A 23,037-nucleotide genomic window follows, 5' to 3' on the forward strand; every position below is an offset into this window, starting at 1 on the left:
AGGGAAGGTAACAACAGAAATGAATGAAATCCAGAAAATGTTAAAGAAAATACAGTAAAGCCAAAAGCTATTTCATTTAAAAAAAATGGATAAGATATCCAAGAAAAAAAAGACATAAACTACAAATGTCAAAAATCAAAGAGTGGACATCACCAGCAATTCTACAGACACTTAAAGAATTACAAGGCTGGAGCGGTGAGCGGTGCGGTGCTGGAGTGGCCGAGAGGAGATACCCCACGTCCAAGGTCAGAGAAACCACAGCAAGACGGTAGGCGCTGGGAGAGGGCATCAGAGGGCAGACAGACTGAAACCACAATCACACAAAAGTAACCAATCTGATCACATGGACCACAGCCTTGTCTAACTCAATGAAACTATGAGCCATGCCATGTAGGGCCACCCAAGACGGACTGGACATGGTGGAGAGCTCTGACAAAATGAGGTCTACTGGAGAAGAGAATGGCAAACCACTTCAGTTTTCTTGCCTTGACAACCCCATGAAGAGTATGAAAAGGCAAAAAGATAGGACACTGAAAGATGAACTCCCCAGGTCAGTAGGTGCCCAGTATGCTACTGGAGATCATTGGAGAAATAACTCCAGAAAGACTGAAGAGATGGAGCCAAAGCAAAAACAGCACTCATTTGTGGATGTGACTGATGATGGAAGCAAGGTTCGATGCTGTAGAGAGCAATATTGCATAGGAACCTAGAATGTTAGGTCCATGAATCAAGGCAATTTAATTCAGATGACCATTGTATCTACTACTGTGGGCAAGAATCCCTTAAAAGAAATGGAGTAGCCATCATAGTCAACAAAAGAGTCCGAAATGCAGTACTTGGATGTCATCTCAAAAACGACAGAATGATCTCTGTTGTTTTCAAGGCAAACCATTCAATATCACAGTAATCCAAGTTTATGCCCTGACTAGCAATGCCGAAGAAGCTGAAGTTGAACGGTTCTATGAAGACTTGCAAGACCTTCTAGAACTAACACCCAAAAAAGATGTCCTTTTCATTATAGGGAACTGGAATGCAAAAGTAGGAAGTCAAGAAACACCTGGAGAAACAGGAAAATTTGGCCTTGGAGTACAGAATGAAGCAGGGCAAAGGCTAATAGAGTTTTGCCAAGAGAACGCACTGGTCATAGCAAACACCCTCTTCCAACAATACAAGAGAAGACTCCACACATGGACATCACCAGATGGTCAACACCGAACTCAGATTGATTAATTCTTTGCAGCCAAAGGTGGAGAAGCTCTATACAGTCAGCGAAAACAAGACCACAAGACTGGGAGCAGACTGTGGCTCAGATCATGAACTCCTTATTGCCAAATTCAGACTTAAATTGAAGAAAGTAGGGAAAAGTACTAGACCATTCAGGTACGACCTAAATCAAATCCCTTATACAGTGGAAGTGAAAAATAGATTTAAGGGACTAGATCTGATAGACAGAGTGCCTGATGAGCTATGGATAGAGGTTCATGACACTGTACAGGAGATGGGGATCAAGACCATCCCCCCAAAAAGAAATGTAAAAAAGTAAAATGGCTGTCTGAGGAGGCCTTACAAATAGCTGAGAAAAGAAGAGAAGCTAAAGGCAAAGGAGAAAAGGAAAGATATACCCATTTGAATGCAGAGTTCCAAAGAATAGCAAAGAGAGATAGAAAGCCTTCCTCAGTGATCAATGCAAAGAAATAGAGGAAAACAATAGAATGGGAAAAATGAGAGTCTCTTCAAGAAAACTAGAGATACCAAGGGAATATGTCATGCAAAGATGGGCTCAATAAAGGACAGAAATGGTAGGGACCTAACAGAAGCAGAAGATATTAAGAAGAGGTGGCAAGAATACACAGAAGAACTGTACAAAAAAGATCTTCACGACCCAGATAATCACAATGGTGTGATCACTCACCTAGAGCTGGACAGCCTGGAATGTGAAGTCAAGAGGGCCTTAGGAAGCATCACTATGAACAAAAGTAGTGGAGGTGATGGAATTCCATCACCATTGAGCTATTTCAAACCCTAAAAGATGATGCTGTGAAAGCGCTGCACTCAATATGCCAGCAAACTTGGAAAACTCAGCAGTGACCACAGGACTGGAAAAGGTCAGTTTTCATTCCAATCCCAAAGAAAGGCAATGCTAAAGAATGCTCAAACTACCACACAATTGCACTCATCTCACACACTAGTGAAGTAATGCTCAAAATTCTCCAAGCCAGGCTTTAGCAATACGTGAACTGTCAACTTCCAGATGTTCAAGCTGGTTTTAGAAAAGGCAGAGGAACCAGAGATCAAATTGCCAACATCTGCTGGATCATCGAAAAAGCAAGAGAATTCCAGAAAAACATCTATTTCTGCTTTATTGACTATGCCAACGCCTGTGACTGTGTGGATCACAACAAATTATGGAAAATTCTTCAAGAGATGGGAATACCAGACCACCTGACCTGCTTCCTGAGAAATCTGTATGCAGGTCAAGAAGCAACAGTTAGAATTGGACATGGAACAACAGACTGGTTCCAAATTGGGAAAGGAGTACGTCAAGGCTGTATATTGTCACCCTGATTATTTAACTTATATGCAGGGTACGTAGACAGCTACCTCCTTGGTTTTTAAATTGCTTTCTTGTATTGATGATGTGAATACCCCATAATTTTTTACCATTCCTCTACTGAATGGACACTTTAGTTACTTGATTTTTCTCCATCGCAGTGATCATCTGAGCATGTGAATCACTGTGCGTGTGTGACATCACTTTAGTGGAATCCATTCCTAGAGGAAGGATTGTTGGGTCTGAAAGTAGGTAAAGTTAAATGTGCAGTTACTGTTCACTTGCCCTCCAAGAAAGGCTGTATAAATGTGCATTCCCACCAAAAGTGTGTGGGGAAACCCAGCTTCATTACATTCTTGCTGACGTTGGCTATTACTGATCTTTAAAAATGTTCCCAACATGAACGGAAAAATAAAATGTTATTTCATTGAGATTTTAATATGCATTTCCATGGTTGATTGTGAAATGAACTTTTTTGACATGTATTTTGGCTTTTGGGATTTCTTCTGCATATATCCTTGATCCATTTCCTGTTTCTTATCATTTATTGATTTGTTGCCACTATTTATATTCTGTATTATGTCTATTAACCCTATTATCAGATATGTTGAAAAGATTCTCTACCAGTCCACCACATCTCTTTCAGCTTTCTATTTTGCTCTCTATTTACACAGAAGTTTACAACAGAAGCTTTGTATGTTGTCAAATTTGCTGGTGTTTTCATTTCTGGTTTCTGGGTTTTGTACCTTGCTGAGGAAGGCTGAGCCACTAATTGTCTACAGGGCACTTTCATTTCCATTTTCTCATACACGCCTGGGCCACAGGGACTCAGTGTGTTGCATAGTATCTCCACCAGATAAGAAAAAGAAGGGTCAGAGAGGGTAAGTGACTTATCTCAGGATACACGGACTTTAGGAAAGAGTTGGAGCGGGAATTGGGATTCTCAGAGTCTCAGGCCCAGACTTGGGTTTCCCTGCTATCAAGTTAATCCACTCAAACCACTCCCCATACACTCATAGCATTCCTGGCAGGTCACCTGTGTGCATCTAGTAGTTAGAAAGCTGCAGCATGTGCTTCCTATCGGGAAACAGAACTGTCTCCTTGGGGCACCCCCTGTTGCTTCTGGCTCTGCACTCAGGATCCCCAGGTACCTCTGTTCCCTGTCCCCTGACAGGCCTCCAGGAATGTGGGACCTCTCCTGAGTCCCTGGACGCACCATGTCTCCAAGTCAAACACTTTGGTCCCTTAGAGGTCCTCCTGGGACCTGGTCTCCCAGCACATCCGGTCAGCCTCACCCTCATCAGATCTTCAACAATATGCAGGGTCACCAATGTGACATTAATTTTTTCACGTTCCACCCAGTTGGAGGGAGCCCCTTTGTACAGTGACAGGAGCACAGTCAGATTTCATGAGGGCACAGGATGGAGAGTCTTTGAGGGCTTCATGAGCAGTGGCTTTGGAGGTGGTCCTCAGAGGAGTCATTCAGGCAGAAAAGAAATTCAGGAGACTCACTGGCATGAGGACGAAGGGGACGAAAAGTCAGAGTTCCCCAGAGGAAGGGTGCAGAGGTAGAGGCAGGCCAGAGGAAGGGTACAGAGGTAGAGGTAGGAAGGGGTGACATCCAAGTGCAAAGAGTCACTGACCACATGGCCAGGAGCTTAGGCTTTATCCTAAAGGCCACGGTTCTTCCTGGGAGCCGGCAGACAGAGTACCTCCAACTACAGTCCAAGAACCCCAGCCTCAGAATCACAAGGGAGCCTGTTAAAAAGCAGATTCCAGGGCCATCCCAAGCCTGCAGAATTAGAAGTGAGAGGAACCTGCACAGGAGACAGACTCTCTAGGGAATTCTGATGCTTACTAATGTCTGAGGCCACTGCCCTTGAAAGCTCACGAATGGCATTGTGGAAACCTGAGAATCTTAAGATGTAGAAGTTTGTCTCTGGTCTTGGGGTAGGGTGCTCAGCTTCCATGGGATTTTCAGAGTCCCTGACTGGGGCTGGCAGAGACCTGTTCCTGGTGGAGGGTGGAGAGGTGGAGAAGAGATGGGTCTAGCCCGGGTGGGTAGTGAAAGTCAACAGTGGACCTGAGGGGTGGCCTCAGCAGAGAGCGTCCCTGCCCCAGAGATCAGAGGAAGCTGCTCAGCTGCTTCCTATTACTTCTGTCCACCTGGAAAATCCAACAGCTTGGACTATCTCGAAGGGACCTCCCTGTCCTTCCTATGCATCCCAAGCCTTCTGGGCTCACCCCATCTCAGTTCTTGCCTCACTTACAGGCCACACTTACAGGTAGATGTGGCTTTTACCCCAAGACTCAGAGTAGTTAAGTCACTTTCTTGAGATCACACAGCTGGTTAGGGTATTTCTGCCTCCTGAGCCTGTGGTATACCTGAACATTCTGATCCACTGACTTTAGATGTTTGAGGGATATATGAATCTGTGAATGAATGTTGTATTCCAAAGCTCTATGAGTAGGAAGGCACTCTGCCCTCCTAGAAATGTGGCATTTGGAGGCCTAACATTGTTCACGTGTTGTTTACATGCCAGGTATCAAGCCGGGCTTTTTGCATATTTATCTCAATTAATCCTCTCAACCAGGAGGCGGGTTCTATTAATTATCCCTATTTTGCAGATGAGGAGGGCAAAGCTCAGAAAGACTGGCACTTGCCCCAGGTCTCAGAGCCAGCAGTGACCGAGCTAGCTGCAGAGACTTTGCTAATGACCCCCACAAAGCACAATGTGACCCTGGGTCTTTCTCGACTGTGAGGGTGCTGACCACCCATGAATGTGGGTGCAAGTGCCCTGGGCTCACTGTAGGGCACAGTGGGGGTGATGTAGGGGTGACCCCTGGCTGGGGAAGCTGCGGTGATGCTGCTAGGAGGGTGATGAACAGGGATTCCAGACTGACATCCGGCTTCCTGTGGCAGAGGAACTTTGCAAAGGATTTGCATGTCAGCACAAATGTTAGGAAATCCTGAAGCAACTGTGTGGGCCTGTCACACTCCTGCACATGCTGAGTGTCTCTCCTCATCTCCCTGCCTGGCTCTGGGGTCCTGGCACCTCTAGACTCCATGGCAGGGAAAGCTCAGCCCCCATGTTCCTGACCACTCAACCCCAGCCCCAGCCCATGCAGGCAGTTTCCCCACCAGGGAGAGGAGGGGCCCAAGCCAGGACACAAGGACTATCATCAGGACACTTGACTCCCATCAGGACTGAGGATAGAAAGAGTTCTAGTGTCTGCCTTAGGCTACCAAGGGTATTTGTTCCCATCTGCTATTCCAGCCCAGAGGTGTAGGTCAGGTCCATGCTCTAGCAATGGCCTTTGCTACCTACCCACACCTGGCCTTAGCTCCTCTGCTCTTCCCACCTGCTCTCCCTGCAGGACTGAAGCCCCAGTTCCCAGCTCCTGAACTCACCCTGCTCTCTTACTGCTCGATGTGGTCCTTCTTCTGTCTGGTCTGTACTCACCCCTCCTCCAGTGTCTGCCGTACACTGGCCCGCTGAGGTCACAGCGCTTCTCAGTGAAGGGCTGTTCTCAGTGGGGAACGTTATTGATGTAACGCCCTGCTGACTGACCCCCTCCACCCCCAGCACAGCTTCCCAGCCGGCCCTGCACCTCTGCTGGTTTCCCCACACCCTCTGTTCTTGGCCCATGCCTGGCAGGTGGTGGCAGCTCAGTCAGTGCTGGATGCACAAATAAGTGAGTAAACATATAAACAAACGAATAGAGAGTGAAAGGAGTCCTCCACTCTCAGAAACCAGCAGTCTGGGCCTATACAGCCCATGGAATTCTCTAGGCCAGAATACTGGAGTGTGTAGCCTTTCCCTTCTCCAGGGGATCTTCCCAACCCAGGAATTGAACCGGGGTTTCCTGCATTGCAGGCAGTGAAGTGAAAGTCACTAAGTCATGTTTGACTCTTCGTGACCCCATGGACTATAACAGTCCATGGAATTCTCCGGGCCAGAATACTGGAGTGGGTAGCCTTTCCCTTCTCCAGGGGATCTTCCCAACCTAGGGATCGAACACAGGTCTCCCAAATTGCAAGCAGATTCTTTACCAGCTGAGGAAGCTATCAGGGAAGCCCGTAAACAAACGAAAAGAGAGTGAAAGGAGTCCTCCACTCTCAGAAACCAGCCATGCCCTGTTCTGGGCCCAGGAAGGAGAGACTCAGGGCTGTTTGCTACCTGCAGGTCCCTCCCTGTCCTTAGCAGTGGTACTATACTGCAGTGATAACACTGACATCAATCTTTCTTGCTCGATTTGTCGTCCAAATGTGAACCTTTGAGACCAAAAGGGGTGCCACTGACAATTGCAGTAAAACAATTACACAAAGAGGGGCTGTCTTGAGTCCCCTTTTCATTAGACACTTCCTTTGTGAGAATCTTCAGACTAAACTCTCTGTACAAGTCATCTCATCTGATTCTCATAACCATCTAAGGGGATAGCTTTAGAGGATAGGTACGGATAAGGAAAAACAGGCTCAGAGATGTTAAATGTTCTGCTCAGGGTCACACGGCTGACACATGGCAGAGGTGGATTTGAACTGAGGAACTCAGCCCCAGGGCCCATGTGTTTAACTACCTGCTTCAGCAATGGCTGGGGCTCTTAGAAAGGTCAAGGGTAGAGGGGGACTGGCCTGGTTTTTGGAGCCAGACAGACTGGGAATCACATTCTCCATTCATAGCTGTGTGACCACAGCCAGGTCCTGGCCTCTAAGGTTTTTTTTTTTTTTTTGTCTGTAAAACAGGGGAAGGGTTACTAACTCAGATTCAGTGAGACAATAATGGCAGGTGAAGTGCATCCAACAAATATTTATCAAGCACCGACTCTCTGCTTGGCCCTAGGAATAGTGCTGAACATGGCAGGCATAGCTCCTCTTTGGAGTTCACGGCCAGCTGGTGAAGACCAATCAGGACAGCAGTGGCATTGCAAGACAGCCTGGGAGCACTTCAGGAGAGACAAGAGTCTGCCTGAACTGAGAAGGAGCTGGGGAGAGATGCAGAGAGGAGTGGGAATTTCCCAGGAAGGAGAGATGGCATGATAAAGGCCTGGAGGTGAGAGAGCACATAGGACATTAGTGGACTGATGAGGGCCCATCAGAGGCACAAGCAAAGGACGGGGCAAAGAAACCACTTCTGGCTGGGTTTTAGGAAGGCTTCTTGGAGGAGGCAGCTTTGAGCTGGGCTGGAAGTTAGAGCAAGAATTTTCCTTTCAGTCATAGAGGGCTGAGTGTCCCAGGTGGTAAGGGCAGCACCCAGAGAGGTGCAGGGGCAGGGCTTCTGCACAGCACAAGAAACAGCCAACATGATGAATAGGCAACCTATTAAGTGGGAGAAAATCTGCAAATTATATGCATCTGCTAAGGAGTTAATATCAAAATATAAGGAACTCATTCAACTCAACAGCAAAATAATGCAATTAAAAGACAGATGAATGGATATTTTTGCAAATTACCAACAGACCCATGAAAAGATGCACAACATCACTAATCATCAGGGAAATCAAATCAAAACCACAATGAGAAATCACCTCTCAGCTGTTAGAATGGCTACTATCAGAAAGACAAGCAATAGCAAGTGTTGGTGGGATGTGGAGAGAAGGGAGCCCTTGTGCACTGTTGGAAGGTTGGACAGCTTGTGGTCCACACAGGAGTAGACAGGCCTTGGAGCACAGACACGGGAGAGGCGAAAGACGCTGAAGCCAGGTCAGGAGGGACCTTCATGACCACATAAGGATATCTGGACTTTGTTGGGCCATGGGGAGCCATCAAAGGTATCTGAGCAAATAGAGACAAGATCATAGTATGCTTCAAGAAGATCGGTAACAGAGAAGAAAAATTTTCAGACATGGAAGTTGCCATCTTGTCCCTTCAGAAGGGGAACAACCATACTTGAGAATTCTGTGATTTTCCAGAAGCTTTGTTACTTCCCCGTGTTTGTGACTTTCTAGTTCCTTGCAGTGATTACCCACAAAACCCTAAACCAGAAAGAGACTGGAACTGCCCCAATCCTGTCAGGTGGAAAGAAGCCATTGGAAAGAGCCGACACACAGGCCATAGGTGTCCAGAGAGAAGGGCAGGGGCTGAGCCAGTTGGAGGGGACCACAAGGAGATAGTCTGGTTTCTATGATGTCCCCGAGTCCCTGCTGGATCCTGAGAAGGCCCAGCCCCCTGCCCCAGGCCGAGGCCCCTTCATCAGGCTCCGAAGCAGTCATGGCTAATGGTATTCTGAGCTGTGGGAACTGATCACAGCCCAGAAGAAGCCCCAGAAGCTCCCTCCAAGGAGGAGCCTACTCAGGGAATTCCAAGACCCTCACCCTGAGTGGGTGGCTGGCAACCTGATTCAATAGCTTCTCAGACTGCTATCCCCTCTGGATCCAGAAACTGAACTCCAAATCTCCCTGAGGAAGGCAGTAGCAACGAACCAGACTGGCAGGAATGAGCCTCCCAATGTGAGCTTAGACCAGCACTTCATGGCTCTGAGCCTTAGCTTTCTCATCTGGGTCTTCCCTTGGCTTGTTGCCTAGCTTTATTGTGAACATCACATTGGCTTACAGAGCAGAACCCGCTCTAAATGATGAGTGACCGAGACAGAGCCAGGGTCTCCTGGGTCTCTTTTTGTGTTATACATCTGCTAATGGGTACTTTTTAATGCAGGCATATATTATATAACTGCTTCTATAAAAGTAATTTTAAATGTTTATGAAGCTGAATGAGAAACTGAAATAGAAGAGACCTTGTGGAGACAGGGCTCTAATTCAAAGAAGGCACATTAATGGGGGCTGTGGGGCCCCTCATCAGCTGAGGGTTAGGGCCCTGGAAGCAAAAGCTTTCAGTCTTTCTCTCTTTTTCCAGGAACAAGGACCCTGGCTGTGAATAGGGTGGCGGAAGAATTGTGTAGTCAAGTGGCTCATCGTCTGGGAGGAAAATTCCAGCTCACCAGTTCCCATGGGCCCGTCTGAGTGGTGGGGATGGGAGAGCCACAGGACCTACGGTTTCCCCATCCTCCAGCTCCCACATCCCCTCTGCACAGGGATGTGTGGGCTCCCAGCCCACCAGATGCTTGTTTATTACATCCACCTAGCCCTCAGAGTCTCTTAGCTCCTTCCTTCCCCCCAGCACTTTCTCTTGGGGACGCACAGCCCTAGAGGTCTGGAGTCAGGAAACAGGAGCTGGGACCCAGGCTTCCCTTCACCCCCTTGAGAGCTGACCCAGGGTTCAGCCAGGCCCAGGTGCCCATCACCTCCCTGCTGTACCAACCTGACAACCTTAGGCAAGTCACCTCAACTTCTCCTGAACTGGTATCCCCCTTGTAATATGGGGACAGGAGCAGCCCTAGGTTCACAGGGTGGATGTGAAGGCAAATGGGAAGATGTGTGCAGCATCAGGGCAGCCCTGGCACAGAGGAACTCTTTGGTAAGCGGCACCAGCAGAGTCCTCCCCCCTCTCTCTGTGGTGCCTTAGCTCCACCTACCACCGGTCTAACCCACCCAAGACCCCACAAGGAGCAGGCCTGAGCGGAAGGGAACCGAGGTCCCCTGACCTCCAGATGGAGGCTTTCCCAGAGGCAAGGATAATCCCCATCTGGAATGTGGCTGTTTATTCTCTTTACAGGGCAGATCCGGGTGTGGCTTATTCATCTCCTAACACAGCCAGGGGAGATGGGGTCATGGGCTCCGAGGCCAGGACCCCCAGGAGGGTGGGCTCTGTGTGGCCAGGCCCTGAAACAGGGAAGGTGGGGCAGGGGGGTTTCCCTGGGGGTGGCTCAGCTGCCCCTGAGTTGGCGGCTGGGCCTGTGAGTCAGAGCTGCCCCAGGTCTCTGTTCCTCTGCCCACTGGCAGCCACGGCCCCAGACTTCTGGAGGCAGTCCAGGGAGGCCTGTGGTTCCGAAAGGAGGTGCTAGTCCCCAGAAGCAAACTGAGATGCCCCATCCCCAGCTCAGAGAGAGCAAGTAATGGCCGAGGTCGCACAGTGAGGTGAGACAGGTCTCAGGCAGAACCCTGGTGTCCCCTCAGGTGACCCGTCCCAAAGGGGCCAGGCAGGAGGGCCAGGGCCTGTGTACTCTGCCCTCTGCCCCAGCAGCTCTATTGCCCTGGCCCCATTCTGCTGTTGGGTCTCCCAGACCTGGGCTGGCAAGTGAAGCCTACAACCAGTACTGAGCTGGCCAGTGGACACCAAGATGCCTGGTTCATCCCAGCCCCACACCACTAAGCTGCCACAGCCATGAGGGGTGAGTCTGCACCCCTCTCCCAGCCTGGCAGACTCTGTGCTCAGAGCCACAGCTGGGCCCCAGCTTCCCTGTCTTGGCCGTGCTGTGGCCACACTCACCCACATCTTCCTTGTTTCTTCTTCTCTCTCCTTCCTCCGCTCTGCTCCCTCGGGCGCACTGTCTGTCTCCCTGCCCGTACCTGAGACCTGACCACCAGTCACCAGGGCCTGGGATCTGGGCTGTAGCGAAGGCCTCTTATGAGCCACACCAGCTTGGATCTGGGCCACAGGTTGCAGGGAGCGGGGCTGGCTTAATGGCCAAAGCCAAAGCACATGGTGGGGCAGGGTGGGGGTGGCAGTGGGGCTCAGGGCCCCCACCCAGAACCAAGCACTACAGAGCCGGAAGAGCCTTCTCCTTTCACAACTTGGAAAACCAAAGCCTGAGGTCCAGGTCCCCCAGCTACCAGGGAAGGGCGGGGGGAAGTGTGAAAAACCCTGTCTCACAGATGGAAGTGGACTTGAGCTGAGGGACCATGTGGGGATCCTATGGCTGGGTGAGCCCGGCTGTCCCACCCCACTCCTGCCACCTCCTGGGCCCAGGGACCCACACCTGTGGGACACCACGAAGTCTGTGAGTGAGAAGCACCAGGTTTAATATTAAAATCTTTCTCTTAAAAAAGTACACAGAGAGGAAAATTTGATGGCGTACAAAATAGCACTTTTGTCATATAAATGTGTGTTAATGTGAGTCCTAAAAATACTTGTAAACCTAGGTGATTACATCTTTGGTACCGTAGTGAGAACCCATGCCCTCTCCTTGACCAGGCTTTGGGGGTCCCAGGGCAGGGATGTGCCAACCAACACAGGAGGCTGGTTCCCAGAGTCGCTGACCTTCCCTCACCCACCCACCCCCACCCCATCCAGCCCTTCCCCTGCCAATGGTCCTGGCCACAGCCCTCACTCTCCAGGCCCCTCCACTGCCCACTGAGCTGGCAGAGGCATGAGGTGAGCACCCCTGGGCGGACAAAGCCATCTCCCATGGTTCCTTCCTCAGGGTGGGGCAGCTGGAAGGTGGGAAGGCAACCTGCAAAGTACCCACCTCTTGCATCCCCTCCTCAGGTCCCCCCTTCAAGGCGTCTTGTCCTCTCACTGTCCGTCAGGTCTGCAGCACAGCCCTGGACAAAAGGTGCTGGAGTGGTGGGATGCGCTAGGTGCCCCGATTTGCTGCCTGCCTCCTTTGCCCAGGATAGCTCCAGCCAGAGGTCATGTGGGTGGTGAAAGGGATCCCATGGTCTCCCTCCATTCCTGGGGCAGCTTCTGGGGGCTTTCCAGGACACTGGCTATCACTCAGAGCCAAGGCCTGGGCCTTTGGGGACCTGCCAGGGCCCTGGGGAAGGGGCCCAGTTCCTGAATGCCCGGATGTGTGTGATGTGTGATCAGGGCCTCCCCAGGCCCCAGCTGATCCCAGGATAGAGGTTTGGAGTGTTTATCTTTGCTTCATCTGGGCAAGTGTACAACCCCTGGAATACTCTAGAATGTTAGTGCTGGCAGGGTACCAGAAGTCAGTGAGTCCAAACGCTCATTTTTCAACAGGGAAAACAGCCCCAGAGAAGGTGAAGGAATCCTCCAAGGTCTCGTAGCAGGTCCAATGCCATACTGGTCCACACATGCAGGCACCTGTTGCAGGCATGTCAACACACTCATCAGAGATGTGGGGCTCATCTGGCCCTGGAGACTCTGGTGAGTGGAGTAAGACTGGCAGTGATGAGGAAGAAGATCCCTGGACCCATGGGGCCAGGAAGACATGGACAAGGCATGTTATGGAGAGGTGCACCCTAAGTGCCTGGGCCTGGGGCTACAGGCCAGGGCCTCCTGTACTTGGCTCAGCCCCCAGCATTAATTAGGCACAGAAGGCCCCAGACCAGCCTGGGCCTGGGAAAGCAAAGACTGGCACTGAGGGCAGGTGTCTCCTGGATGAGGCAACACTGTCCAAGGCCAGGCCCTAGCTCGGCCAGGAGCCAGAGACGCTGGGGTCCCTTCCCCAACTCTTGGAGAAAAAAGTGCAAGGAGAGAGCTGCAGCTCCTTGAGGGGCAGCTGGCTGAACAGAAAAGAGTTAATCCACCACTTCACGAAACTTGAGGGTTCCATCCTCCACACCTGTCAGGCAGGGTGAGAATCCCAGACTGTGGGCTGCCAAGCCACCGTTCCCATCTTCCAGATGGGGAAACTGAGTCCCCTGGGAGAGTGCTGGCTCAGAGTCACACGGCGCTCCAAGAGGCAGAGGACTGGTCATGGCTCCTCCAGTTCTCTTGCCTCTTAAGCCAGCTCCAGGGCTTGGGGATGATGTGCCGGGGCAGAAGCTTTCCAGAAAGGGACAGCCGACGGGAGCAGCCTGGCTGACGGGAGGCCGGGCCCGGCCAGGCGGTGCAGGGTGCTGGGAGGTAGAGGGGAGCTTCGAGTAGGGCAGGCCGGGGTGGGGGCCAGCCCCTACAGGAAGCTGTCCTCCGCCTCGGCCCGAGGCCCCAGGCAGCTGGAATCCGGCGGCCGCTCGGGCTCTGGCTCCACCTGGGAGGCAGGCTGCGGCTCTCGCTCTGGCTCCTCTTGGGGTTCCAGCGGGCTATCACAGGAGATGGTAGAGGAGGTGTTGACTTCATTCAGGGTGGAGCTAGAGGCGGGGAGGGGGAGTGAGTGAGAGGCTGGAGGGAACCTCAGTGAAAGAACAGCATTAACATAGAGCCTTCTATCTACCTGAGCTGGCTGCATGCACCTTACACACTTTAGCTCACTAAAATCCTTGTAGAGATTACACGAGGCAGGCGTCGTGAGGAAAGTGCAGCTCAGAGAGGTTATGTCATTGCCCTGAATCACACAGTGGCTAAGTATAGGAGTGGGGACTTAGAGCAGACCTAGTTGACTCCAAAGTTCATTGCTTACTCATCAGTCTCCATCTCCCACATGTCTGAATGCATAATGACCTCATTCAATCCCCATAACAACCTCCAAATTGAAATACTCCTACTGTTTTCATCTTGCAGACGAGGCAACTGAGGTTCAGAGAGGAGAAGCAGCTGGTCTGAAGGCTCAGAGCAGCCCCAGCATTCACACCCCAAGCTATCTGAACTCAGCTGAACTCGTCTGTACACTGGCTGCTTGAAGCCTTGGAATATTAGCTTCTCAAACAGGGTGGTGAGGGCCTTCTAAGTCCTGTGTGTGCCCCTAGTGCATGTAGAGAGATGGGCTCACAGCAAAGGTACCTGGCCGGGTCTCACTGCAGCAAGTGGCAGAGATACAGCTGGGATCCAGTTTGCAGCCCCAGCCATTTCACCACAGGGTGGATCTTGTTTTGGGTGTGGGTCTGGCCTCATGCGGAACATCTAGTCCAGGCGATAGCTGGCCTTCCTCCAAAACCCTCCCCTCATGCTGATCTTCACATCCCAAGGCAAAAGAAAAGCATGAATCTTCTCCCCAGTCTGAATTTTGGCCTGAACTTCTGCAGACACCTCTGCCTCCCTGTTCCCTGCTCCCTGGGGTCCTCAGGGCATGGTGCTGAAGGCCAAATCACAGAGTAATACATGTGGTGCTGGGGATGCAAATTAGATTTTTCCTTTTCCCTCCTTAGGGCTAAGTCACAGCCGAGAGAGGGGACAAAGTAGATGGCCTGTGGGAGCTCCTTTAAAGGAAACAGATATTTTGCAAATACATCCCATGCCATTCTTTCTCTTACCAGCCTGCCATTTCCACCTGAGGTCATCAAAGGTCAAATGAGTTCCATTCTTTTTTTCTACTCATTGGCAGGAATAAGTACTCACCTGAGGTAACTCACTTCTAAGCCAGGTCTGAAGGCATGAAGATACAGACTGATACACACACACACACACAAAGACACACACGCACGTGTGCACACACACACTATGTACACCACTGCTTTGGGCTGCAGGTAGGAATAGCTACCTGGCAAGGCTGGGGGAACCTTCCAGTGGGCCCTCATCAGCAACCTCGGGTTTGGGGTCAGGCAGGGGGATGATGTAGTCATTGTCCCCCTCGTTGGGCTGCACGGCAGTGTAGAGAACGGAGCTGGAGTCCAGAGGAGATCGGAGGCCACTGAAGCCAGGCAAGCGGGCTTGGGACCGAAGGATGGCTGGGTGGTCGCTCCTCAGAAATTCCTCATCCACCTGCTGATACTTCTGCTCAGGGGGCAGGAAGAATCCGAGACAAGGGAGGGTCAGACCAGAAATGACTTTAGAGATCACCTAACAGGCAGATTCTGAGCCAGCCCCTCCAGCATTATGTAAATAAGGTCCCTGGTGCTCAGAGAGGAAGGAGAATTGCCCAAAGCCACTAAGTTACCCTCCTCTCTGGCCTCTCAACAGACAAGGTGAGCTGAGGGTCACCTGGGGAGGGGTTAGTACTCAGACCGGCACCCATGACCCTAACTCCCCCTGCTTCAGGGGAGACAGGCGTGGGCTCTCTGCCTGCCACGGCCTCCTTCGCTGAGGCCTGTTTCCCTCACTACTGGTCCTGGAGCGATAACCAGATGGGGTTGGGAGCGGACTGAGGAATGGATTGAGGGAAAAGGCTGTGTCTGCACAAAGGATACATGCATCCCCCTCGCACTAGCTTTGCAGTGGGGCAAGGGAGGGTTTTAAGGTCCTGCTGGCAATATCTGCCTTGTACGAGCCTGCCACAGGGTCTAAGCGGTCAGGTCCTTAGTGGTCATTGCGCCTGGGGTTGTTCAGACTTGGGACGGAGGCCCAGTTTTGGTCTGGTTGCAAAGGCAAGTGGAAGGATGCAGGATGAGGTGGGGGGCTATAGGCTCCCTGCCTCCAGTTTAAATTAATCAGCTTCCAAGTAGGATTTCACTTTAAGAAATTCTGTGCTGCTAAAATAAACTACACTCACATCCCTTATTGGCACCAAGAGGGAAACAGGCTCAGAGAGGGGAAAGGATTGTCCCCAAACAGCAGTGTGTCACAGTGAGCCTTGTACCCTGTGTCTATTTCTGGACTGGTGCTCTCCGGCCCCCACCCCCACCCTGCCTCAGCGTACCTTTTTGTAGCCCTCACCCAGCAGTCTCTCAAGAAGCAGCACCAGCTGGGAGAAGGGGGGCCGGATCTCAAACTTCTCTTCCCAGCACTTCTGCATGATCTCGTAGCTGGGGAAAGGGGCAGAGAGGTCAGGGCCTCAGGTTCAGGGCCTGTTGCCTCCCAGGACAAAGTGAATAATAAATAAAAAGAGGTAGGAGAGGAGGGGTCCCCCCTTTACTGCTCTGGAATGTTCCCTTGAGAAGTCCTTCCTTCACCTTCAGTTCAGTGCTTCCATGGGGTTGATCGCACCTTGGTGAGCATATGACCGGGTCTGGCCAGTAGGGGTTCATCCCCTCAGCTCAGTGGCTGGTTCTGGATGGGCCTGTGACCCCAGCAGAGCCCTTGACAGCCACCTCTGGGTCTTTTGCTGCAACTATGGTGAAAGCAGCCAGGCTGAAGCTATTTGGATGGTGCCAGCCTGAAAGTAAGGCCAACAGGAAGGAGAACAGAGCCCCAGGATAGAACAAGAGACTGTGGATGATGTCTGTGAACAACTGGATCCAGCTATACCTAATTTTTCTACATCTCTGAACTAATCTATTTTTGTCTTAAGCTGGTAAAGTTGGATATGTATTGTCTGCACCCCAAAATATCTTCCCAGAGGCTCCACTCACATCTCGTCAGAGGCGTGGGCAGGCTGGGCCATGCGGTAGCCCCGCTTGATGGCATTGTAGAACTGCTCGTTCATGGGCAGCTCTGGGTACGGGGTGCCACCTGTTAGGGAGCAGAGAAAGAGACACAGGCTCAGGGGTGCTGGGAAAGTGGCAGGAATCCTCTCCTACAGGACAGGGAGAGGCATACCAGCCCATCGATCGGTGTGGGTATCATGGCTTTGGCACTGGGAAATGTGGACTCCCTCATAGGCTCTGGACACAGACTGAATCCCTCCCCGGAATCAGAACCAGAGAACACCAGAGCCAGGCTTCTTGACATCACTGTCCAAGACCATCTATACTGAGATGCAGAGGTAAGGGGATCCAGACGGCAAGACACTTGCCGAGGTCACACAGGAACAAGAAAAGAGCAGAGCTTCTGAGCCCTGTCCCACCGCCCCCCTAGAATGCAGGTGTGGGCGCTCAGGGTGGACGCTATGCCATGTGTGGGTGAGCCCTGGAGAACGAAGGAAGCATACCCAGGGTGAAGATCTCCCAGAGCAGGATGCCGAAGGACCACACGTCGCTCAGTGTGGTGTAGAGGCTGTTGAAGATGCTCTCAGGGGCCATCCACTTCAGAGGCAGGAAGGTCTGTGGGAGGGGGGAGACTGCTGAGCGCAAGGAGGGGCCGAGCCCCACTTTGCACCTGGGAGGCAGGAGGAGGCCCAGCAGTCCCCACCCCAGCTATTTCTCACTTCCTGGTCCCCCAGGGCCCATCACTGCCGATACACAGTTCCCACACCCATCCCAATGCTGGTTAGTCAGAGGATCAGGAGGCTGAGTTTCTCTTCTCACAAGCTGGGGACACAGCAACCCCTATCTGTGAGGAAGAGCCCCAGGGTCTGAGACTACTTGGGGAGCAGGATCCCTTTCCTGACCCCTGCTGAGGGGAGGCAGGGTCGTGCACAGGTGTCACCCAGCTCTCATCCTAGCTACCTTATATCTCTGGAGCCTAGTGTCCCTCCAGTTCTGTCCATGTGTGGAAAGTGGGGACATGAGTGTGAGGCAGGATGGTCACCTTTTATCCAAGTACCACCTGCCACTCACTCATGTGGGCTTCTGCCTCTGCCCGCCATCACTGCTGAGAAGCACATTTGGCCTGCTCCCTATCCATCCTCCCCCAGAACCTTTAGAGCTGGCCACTTGGCCCCTGCCATGCCCAGCAAATCTGAGCCCTTGGCCCACCCCACAGGCCTGGGTGTCTCACCCCCACCCCTCCCCATGCCCAGCTGGTGGCTCCTCTTCCTGTCCCTACACACAGGGCCAGGCAGGCAGAGCCCACGAGGACTCTGGCCTGACTTCCCATGAGCCAAAGCCACGTGAACCATGATGACGGTGAAGGCACTCACGCTGCCCTTAGAGATGTAGTTTGAGTCCCGCATGATGTCACGAGCTAGGCCGAAGTCACAGATCTTGACCAGCTTGCCCTCACAGATAAGCACGTTCCTGGCTGCCAGGTCTCGGTGGACGCACTGGGGACAGAGGGGACAGAGCTCTGACTGTGGGGCGATTGTGGGAAAGGCTCTCCGGGTCAAGGGCTTTGTGAAAAATTCATGGTTGGTCAGGTGTGAGGGGCCACCAGGTGTGAGGGCATTGGCCATCCTCAGCCACCAGAGGGCCGCTGTACGGGTCACATACTTGGAGGACCCTGGCTGGTCGGGGGACCCCCCCCTCCCCAAGACCCCACTCTGCTCACTGTGACTACACATACATTCTTGGAGGCCAGGAACTCCATGCCATTGGCCACCTGGTAGCTGAAGCCCACAAGATCCGTGTAGCTAAGCACTGGGGACTCGTTGATCAAAGTCACCCGGCAAGTCCTCTCAGGAGCTAGGGAAGAGCAGAAGGACATCTTGAGTCCCCCCAGGGCCACAGAACCCTGGCCTCTGGCGTGTAGGGGCTGGATGGCCCAGAGAGGAGACTCCTGATCCTCTAAGTTTTCCCCAAAAGGAAAATAATTTCCAAATATCTCTTAAATTCTCCGACTTCCAGAAAAAACTTCTGGCATTAGCCCTGGGCCACTTTTGCTCAGCCTGGCCTGCCTGCTCCTCTGGGCACTAGTCAGCCTGGGGCCTGCTCTGAGCAGACCACTCTTTCCTGAGGCCCCAGCAGGTCAGGCATCCCCTCCAACCCAAGCTCCTCTCCTCCCTGAAGGCTGTGTGCACATTTCTTGACCCAGAAACAGGGGCTGATATTGGGGTTCCACCACACAGGAGCTTTGGGTAGGTGGCAGGCCTCAGTTTCTGCATCTATGAAATGGGCACAAGGCCACCTTCCTGGCAGGGTTGTTGCCAGACTGGGTGGAGGAAAGGGTTTGGAAAGAATGCATGACAACACAGGTGTGAGGACCCTGTGTGCACCCACCAGAGGGGACGTAGTTATCATAAGGAGCCAGGTAGTTGGAGGACTCGATGTCTGCGTATTTGACATCTCCTTTCATGTCCAGCATGGGCACATAGTCCACCGACTCGTCCTTGCTCATGTCCATGTAGCCACCATCGCTCTCCCCAGGCAGTGACACGTGGCTGGGGGCAGAGGAGCATCACAGAGGCAGTAGCACAGGCTCTCCCCGCTCATCCCCCCCTGCCCCTCTGCTCACCACTGGGGCCAGAAAGGACCTGTCACTTACGCATTTCTTCTCTCCCTCACTCAAGCATCCTCCACTCACAATCTGTCATAATACGAACGACCATGTAGTGAGCCCTTCCAGCCAACCTCAGACCCATCCTGAGCTGGGCACTGGGGCTGCCAAGATGACATTAAGACCTAGGTTGTGTCCTCAGAGAACTCATGCCCAGGGCGATTCCAATATCCAAAGACAAGGGTCACAGGAAGGACACTGCCCAGCCATGAGGCCCTGCAAGTGGGCAGTGAATCACCTTAATGCCTCTGCCTGCAGCATCAGCTCTCCAGAGAGCTGTGGGACGAAATACACATGTGTCTCTAGGAGGAGAAAAAAGACTGGAAGGAAACCAATCAAAATGTTGACGAGAACATGGATGAATTTTAATGTCTTTTAATGCTATTCTTAACTGACTCTTTCCTCTGAAATAGACAAGTATTGCTTTTGCCATCAGCAAAAGAGAAAAGAAGTGTTATTTTTGGACAAGAAGAAGAAAGAGGATAGCTACCCTGGAGGCACTGGAGAGACTGCTGTGTGGAGGAGGGGGAAGGCTGCAGCAAGGGAGGAGTAGAGTGGAGAGTGCTACAGTGAGGGTCAACCTGAAACAGAAGGGTGCTCCCCGTTGATGGAGAGACAATGATGTGTGTTTGGTGAGAGGTCAAAGGGGGTCACATCTGCAGAGTGCTCAGTGCAGGGCCTGGCACACCTCCTACAATCAGCAGGTGGCAGCTACCATCGTCACCACTGTTATTGTCATGCCCACCTCGGGGGTGGCCGAGGGGGCCAGGCTGCAGGCTGGCTGGTGAAACAAGTGAAACCTGGCTCGAGGAGAGGCTCTGCCTGCCCTGGCCTCAGTTTCCTGTCCTGGACAAGGAGGGGAGAGCAGGTGCTCCTCAGGGCTCCCCCCCACTCAGGCCCCAGCCCCCCTGCGGTACCTGGGCAGGGGGAGCCCGACAGGAAGGGCGTTGCTGTAGAGCTCGGCGCTGGGCGGGCGGCGCTTGTCCGAGCAGCGCTGCAGGAAGGTGTGTTTGTTACGGTGCAGGTAGTCCACCAGGTCGCCATAGCGGCAGTACTCGGTGATGATGTAGATGGGCCCTGCAGAAGGACAGGCTCAGCGACAGTCCCAGGGCAGGAGGTGGGGGTGGGGTCAGGCTTCCGGTCAGAGCCATGAGGCTGATGACAGGCTGCACGTGGGACAGCAAACAGGCTCAGGCCCCAAGCAAACCTGGATTTTCCTGGCTGTGAGCAAGGCAATCTCCCTGAGCCTTACTATCCTCATCTATCAAATGGGGCTAGTAATACCCACCCCAAAGTATCTCATGAGTATTCATGAGATAATGCCTTTGGTTAGCTCAGCTCAGTGCTTGGCAAACTGCAAGCACAGAGTTAGCTGTTGTTGATGAAGCTGAATTTTGAGCCCAGGATATAAAGCAAACAAAGTCAACTGATTATTACCAGGTTACTGTTTAAATTCAAACACAATGCATTGACTTGGCAGTTTGAAGATACTGGTGGGATCAAACATTTTGAAATGTGTGACCACTGCAGACATAAATTGGTCCACGCACATAGTGTACTTCTGTATTTTGTTTTGGTTGCACAATACTGAGGAAAATCCCAAATCTCACAATAAGCAGCTGCAAACAGTGATAACTTTTTTTTTTTTTTTGTGGCCTAACTTGTAATCAGTTTCAAATAAACACACTCAACTGGAGAGACCTTACTTGTTCTACGTTCCGAGTGAAAGCAGCTCTCAGTGAGCAAGCCGGTTGGTGGTCTCCAGAGGAAGGGCTCATTTCAATGTCTCATGAGCTGTTACTTATTACCCTTTTTAAAATCAATTGTGAAAAGTTTAAAATGTCAGAGGACTCCTTGATTTGGAAACTGCTAGGAATGGTGACCTGAAGGGTGCTTTGGTCTTGGAGGTGATGTGATTTTGTGACTTGCTAATCTGACACACATCTGGCTCTGTGAAGTGAGGGCACTGGACTGGGTAGGCACAGACTCTCCAGTGGGAGCATCCTGTTGTCCTTGGACTGGGGAGGGGGCAGGGAGGGGCCAGGCCTTGGCCACTGGCACTTCCCCAGAATTCTCTGGGAGTGGGCTGTACCTCCTTTAGTGCAGGCCCCCAGCAGGTTGACCACGTTCAGGTGGGGCCCGAGGTGACTCATGATCTTCAGCTCCGACATGAGGGCTTGCTTCTCACTGCTGCGGGCTGTGGCTGAGGGAGAGAGAGGACCTCAGGCCTGGCCCAGTCACGGAGGCTTCAGCGGAGCCTATTCTGGCTCATCTGCCCCAGTCTGTGCTGTTAGACCCATGTGGTCAAGGATGGTGAGGACCCACGGGCGGGAGAAAGGAAAGAGGGTGGGTGGGGGGGCTTCTGGAGGAGGCGGCAGGGTGAGGAAGCCTCTTTCCCAAAGTAGAATCGGGAGTGCTGCTGGCTGTGGTATGCCTGTACTTCTGTGCCCAGAGAATCAGCACAAGACCTGCTCTGGGAGTGCCTGAATGTGTGGGGGAGCCGGGGGTGAGGGGAGAGAGGGGCGGGCTCCCAGGACTCACATTTCAGCATCTTGACAGCCACTTTCATGGTAGCCTGAGAATGGCTCAGGCCGTGAGCTGTGGCCTCCACCACCTGCCCAAAAGCCCCGGAGCCCAGGGTGCGGCCTGGGAAAGAGATGATCTGTCAGCTGCTGACCCACAAAGAATCTCAACATGTATGCTCTCTGAGGTCAAGTTAGTCATCCCTCAAGCCACCCTGGACTTAAGGTGTTTCTCCCATGAAGGCTCCTAAAATCACAGTGCTCTGTGGTCCTTCCTGGTCTCACCCTAGTCCTGCCTGCTTTCTGGCCCCTCTTTAGTCCCTGGAAAACCTCTCCCCCAGAGGGGAGCACAGGTTCTCCGTACCCTCTCAGCTTCTCTAGCTGGACTAGGCACAGGCCTGGCACTCACTAATACTTCCTCTCTCTCCACAAAGGGGTTTCATCTCATCTCATCTCTGGATCATAGAACATAAAGGCTAGAGGGTCTCAAGGGGATCATGTTACCCCCATTGTACAGAGGGTAGGCCCTGAGGGCCAGAGAAGGCAAGACATCAGCCCTAGGTCTCAAGCCAATCATGGCAAGGCTGGGCCCACGTGTCAGACAGTGTTCCCACCCGCCTCAAGTCCCCAGACTGCCACTTGAGGCCTCCTTGGACTGACCAAGCACAAGCTGGTCCCGTGGCAGCTCCCAGGTGGAGTCGTAGGGCAGCTGCATAGGGTCCACATAGATGTACTCATGGCCATCAGAGCTCACAGATTCAATCACTTTCCATCGGATTTCGTAGCGTGGCTTCTGCAGAACCAAGATCAGGGATGGATCATCAGAGGGGAACCACTAGGTCCAGCTCCTTATGAAACAGATGAGGCAAGAAAAACTGAAGCCCAGAAAAGATTATCTGAAGTCATACAGATCTGAAGTCATACGGCAAGTTATCAATAGAGCCAAGGCCTTTATGGGCTCCATGGGAACAGACTTAAGGAGGAGGTGGCTGAGAAGCAGCTGACAGCTGAGCGGCAGGCTCATCAGAACCTTCTCACCAGCTTCTCCCAGAACCTCAGCTGCTCCTCGGATGGCAATAAGGAGTATGTACCCCAGGAAAGTGACACAAGGCAGGGACATTCTACTAGATGTGGTTGGCCCCTCCCCATGCCAGGTCAGTCACAGTGGGAATCTCAGAAAAATATAACCTTAGAATGTTGAAATCATAGGATGCTGGAATCACAGGATTGGAATCTTAGAATGACAGAATCGAGTGCAGCAATCCTATGGTAGAATCATGGAATGGTGAAACCACAGAACAGACCATTGAAATGACAGATTAGCAGGATTAGAATGCCTTTCAGTAGAATCCTAGGAGTGTGGGTGAGAGTTGGAAGAATGC

The 23,037-nt window shown here is 52.1% G+C and overlaps 1 protein-coding gene across 3 annotated transcripts in view; it reads right to left on the minus strand.

Moving 5' to 3' along the window:
- Window positions 1–11,386: 11,386 nt before the first annotated feature.
- PDGFRB (platelet derived growth factor receptor beta) overlaps window positions 11,387–23,037 on the minus strand; it is a 37,347-nt gene continuing 25,696 nt past the window's right edge. For all 3 annotated transcript variants that reach the window (XM_043913275.1, XM_043913274.1, XM_043913276.1), the window contains 12 exons: window positions 22,316–22,448; window positions 21,675–21,779; window positions 21,226–21,336; window positions 20,051–20,210; window positions 18,857–19,017; window positions 18,204–18,322; window positions 17,842–17,964; window positions 16,972–17,083; window positions 16,454–16,553; window positions 15,802–15,907; window positions 14,707–14,939; window positions 11,387–13,420 (listed from right to left, as the gene is read on the minus strand). In XM_043913275.1, coding sequence (XP_043769210.1) covers window positions 13,243–13,420; window positions 14,707–14,939; window positions 15,802–15,907; window positions 16,454–16,553; window positions 16,972–17,083; window positions 17,842–17,964; window positions 18,204–18,322; window positions 18,857–19,017; window positions 20,051–20,210; window positions 21,226–21,336; window positions 21,675–21,779; window positions 22,316–22,448 — 1,641 coding nt within the window. In that variant the 3' untranslated portion in view covers window positions 11,387–13,242. The remainder of the gene's footprint in view (window positions 13,421–14,706; window positions 14,940–15,801; window positions 15,908–16,453; window positions 16,554–16,971; window positions 17,084–17,841; window positions 17,965–18,203; window positions 18,323–18,856; window positions 19,018–20,050; window positions 20,211–21,225; window positions 21,337–21,674; window positions 21,780–22,315; window positions 22,449–23,037) is intronic.

The sequence above is a fragment of the Cervus elaphus genome, chromosome 9 (genome assembly GCF_910594005.1).
Source record: "Cervus elaphus chromosome 9, mCerEla1.1, whole genome shotgun sequence".
Taxonomy (NCBI): Eukaryota; Metazoa; Chordata; class Mammalia; order Artiodactyla; family Cervidae; genus Cervus; species Cervus elaphus.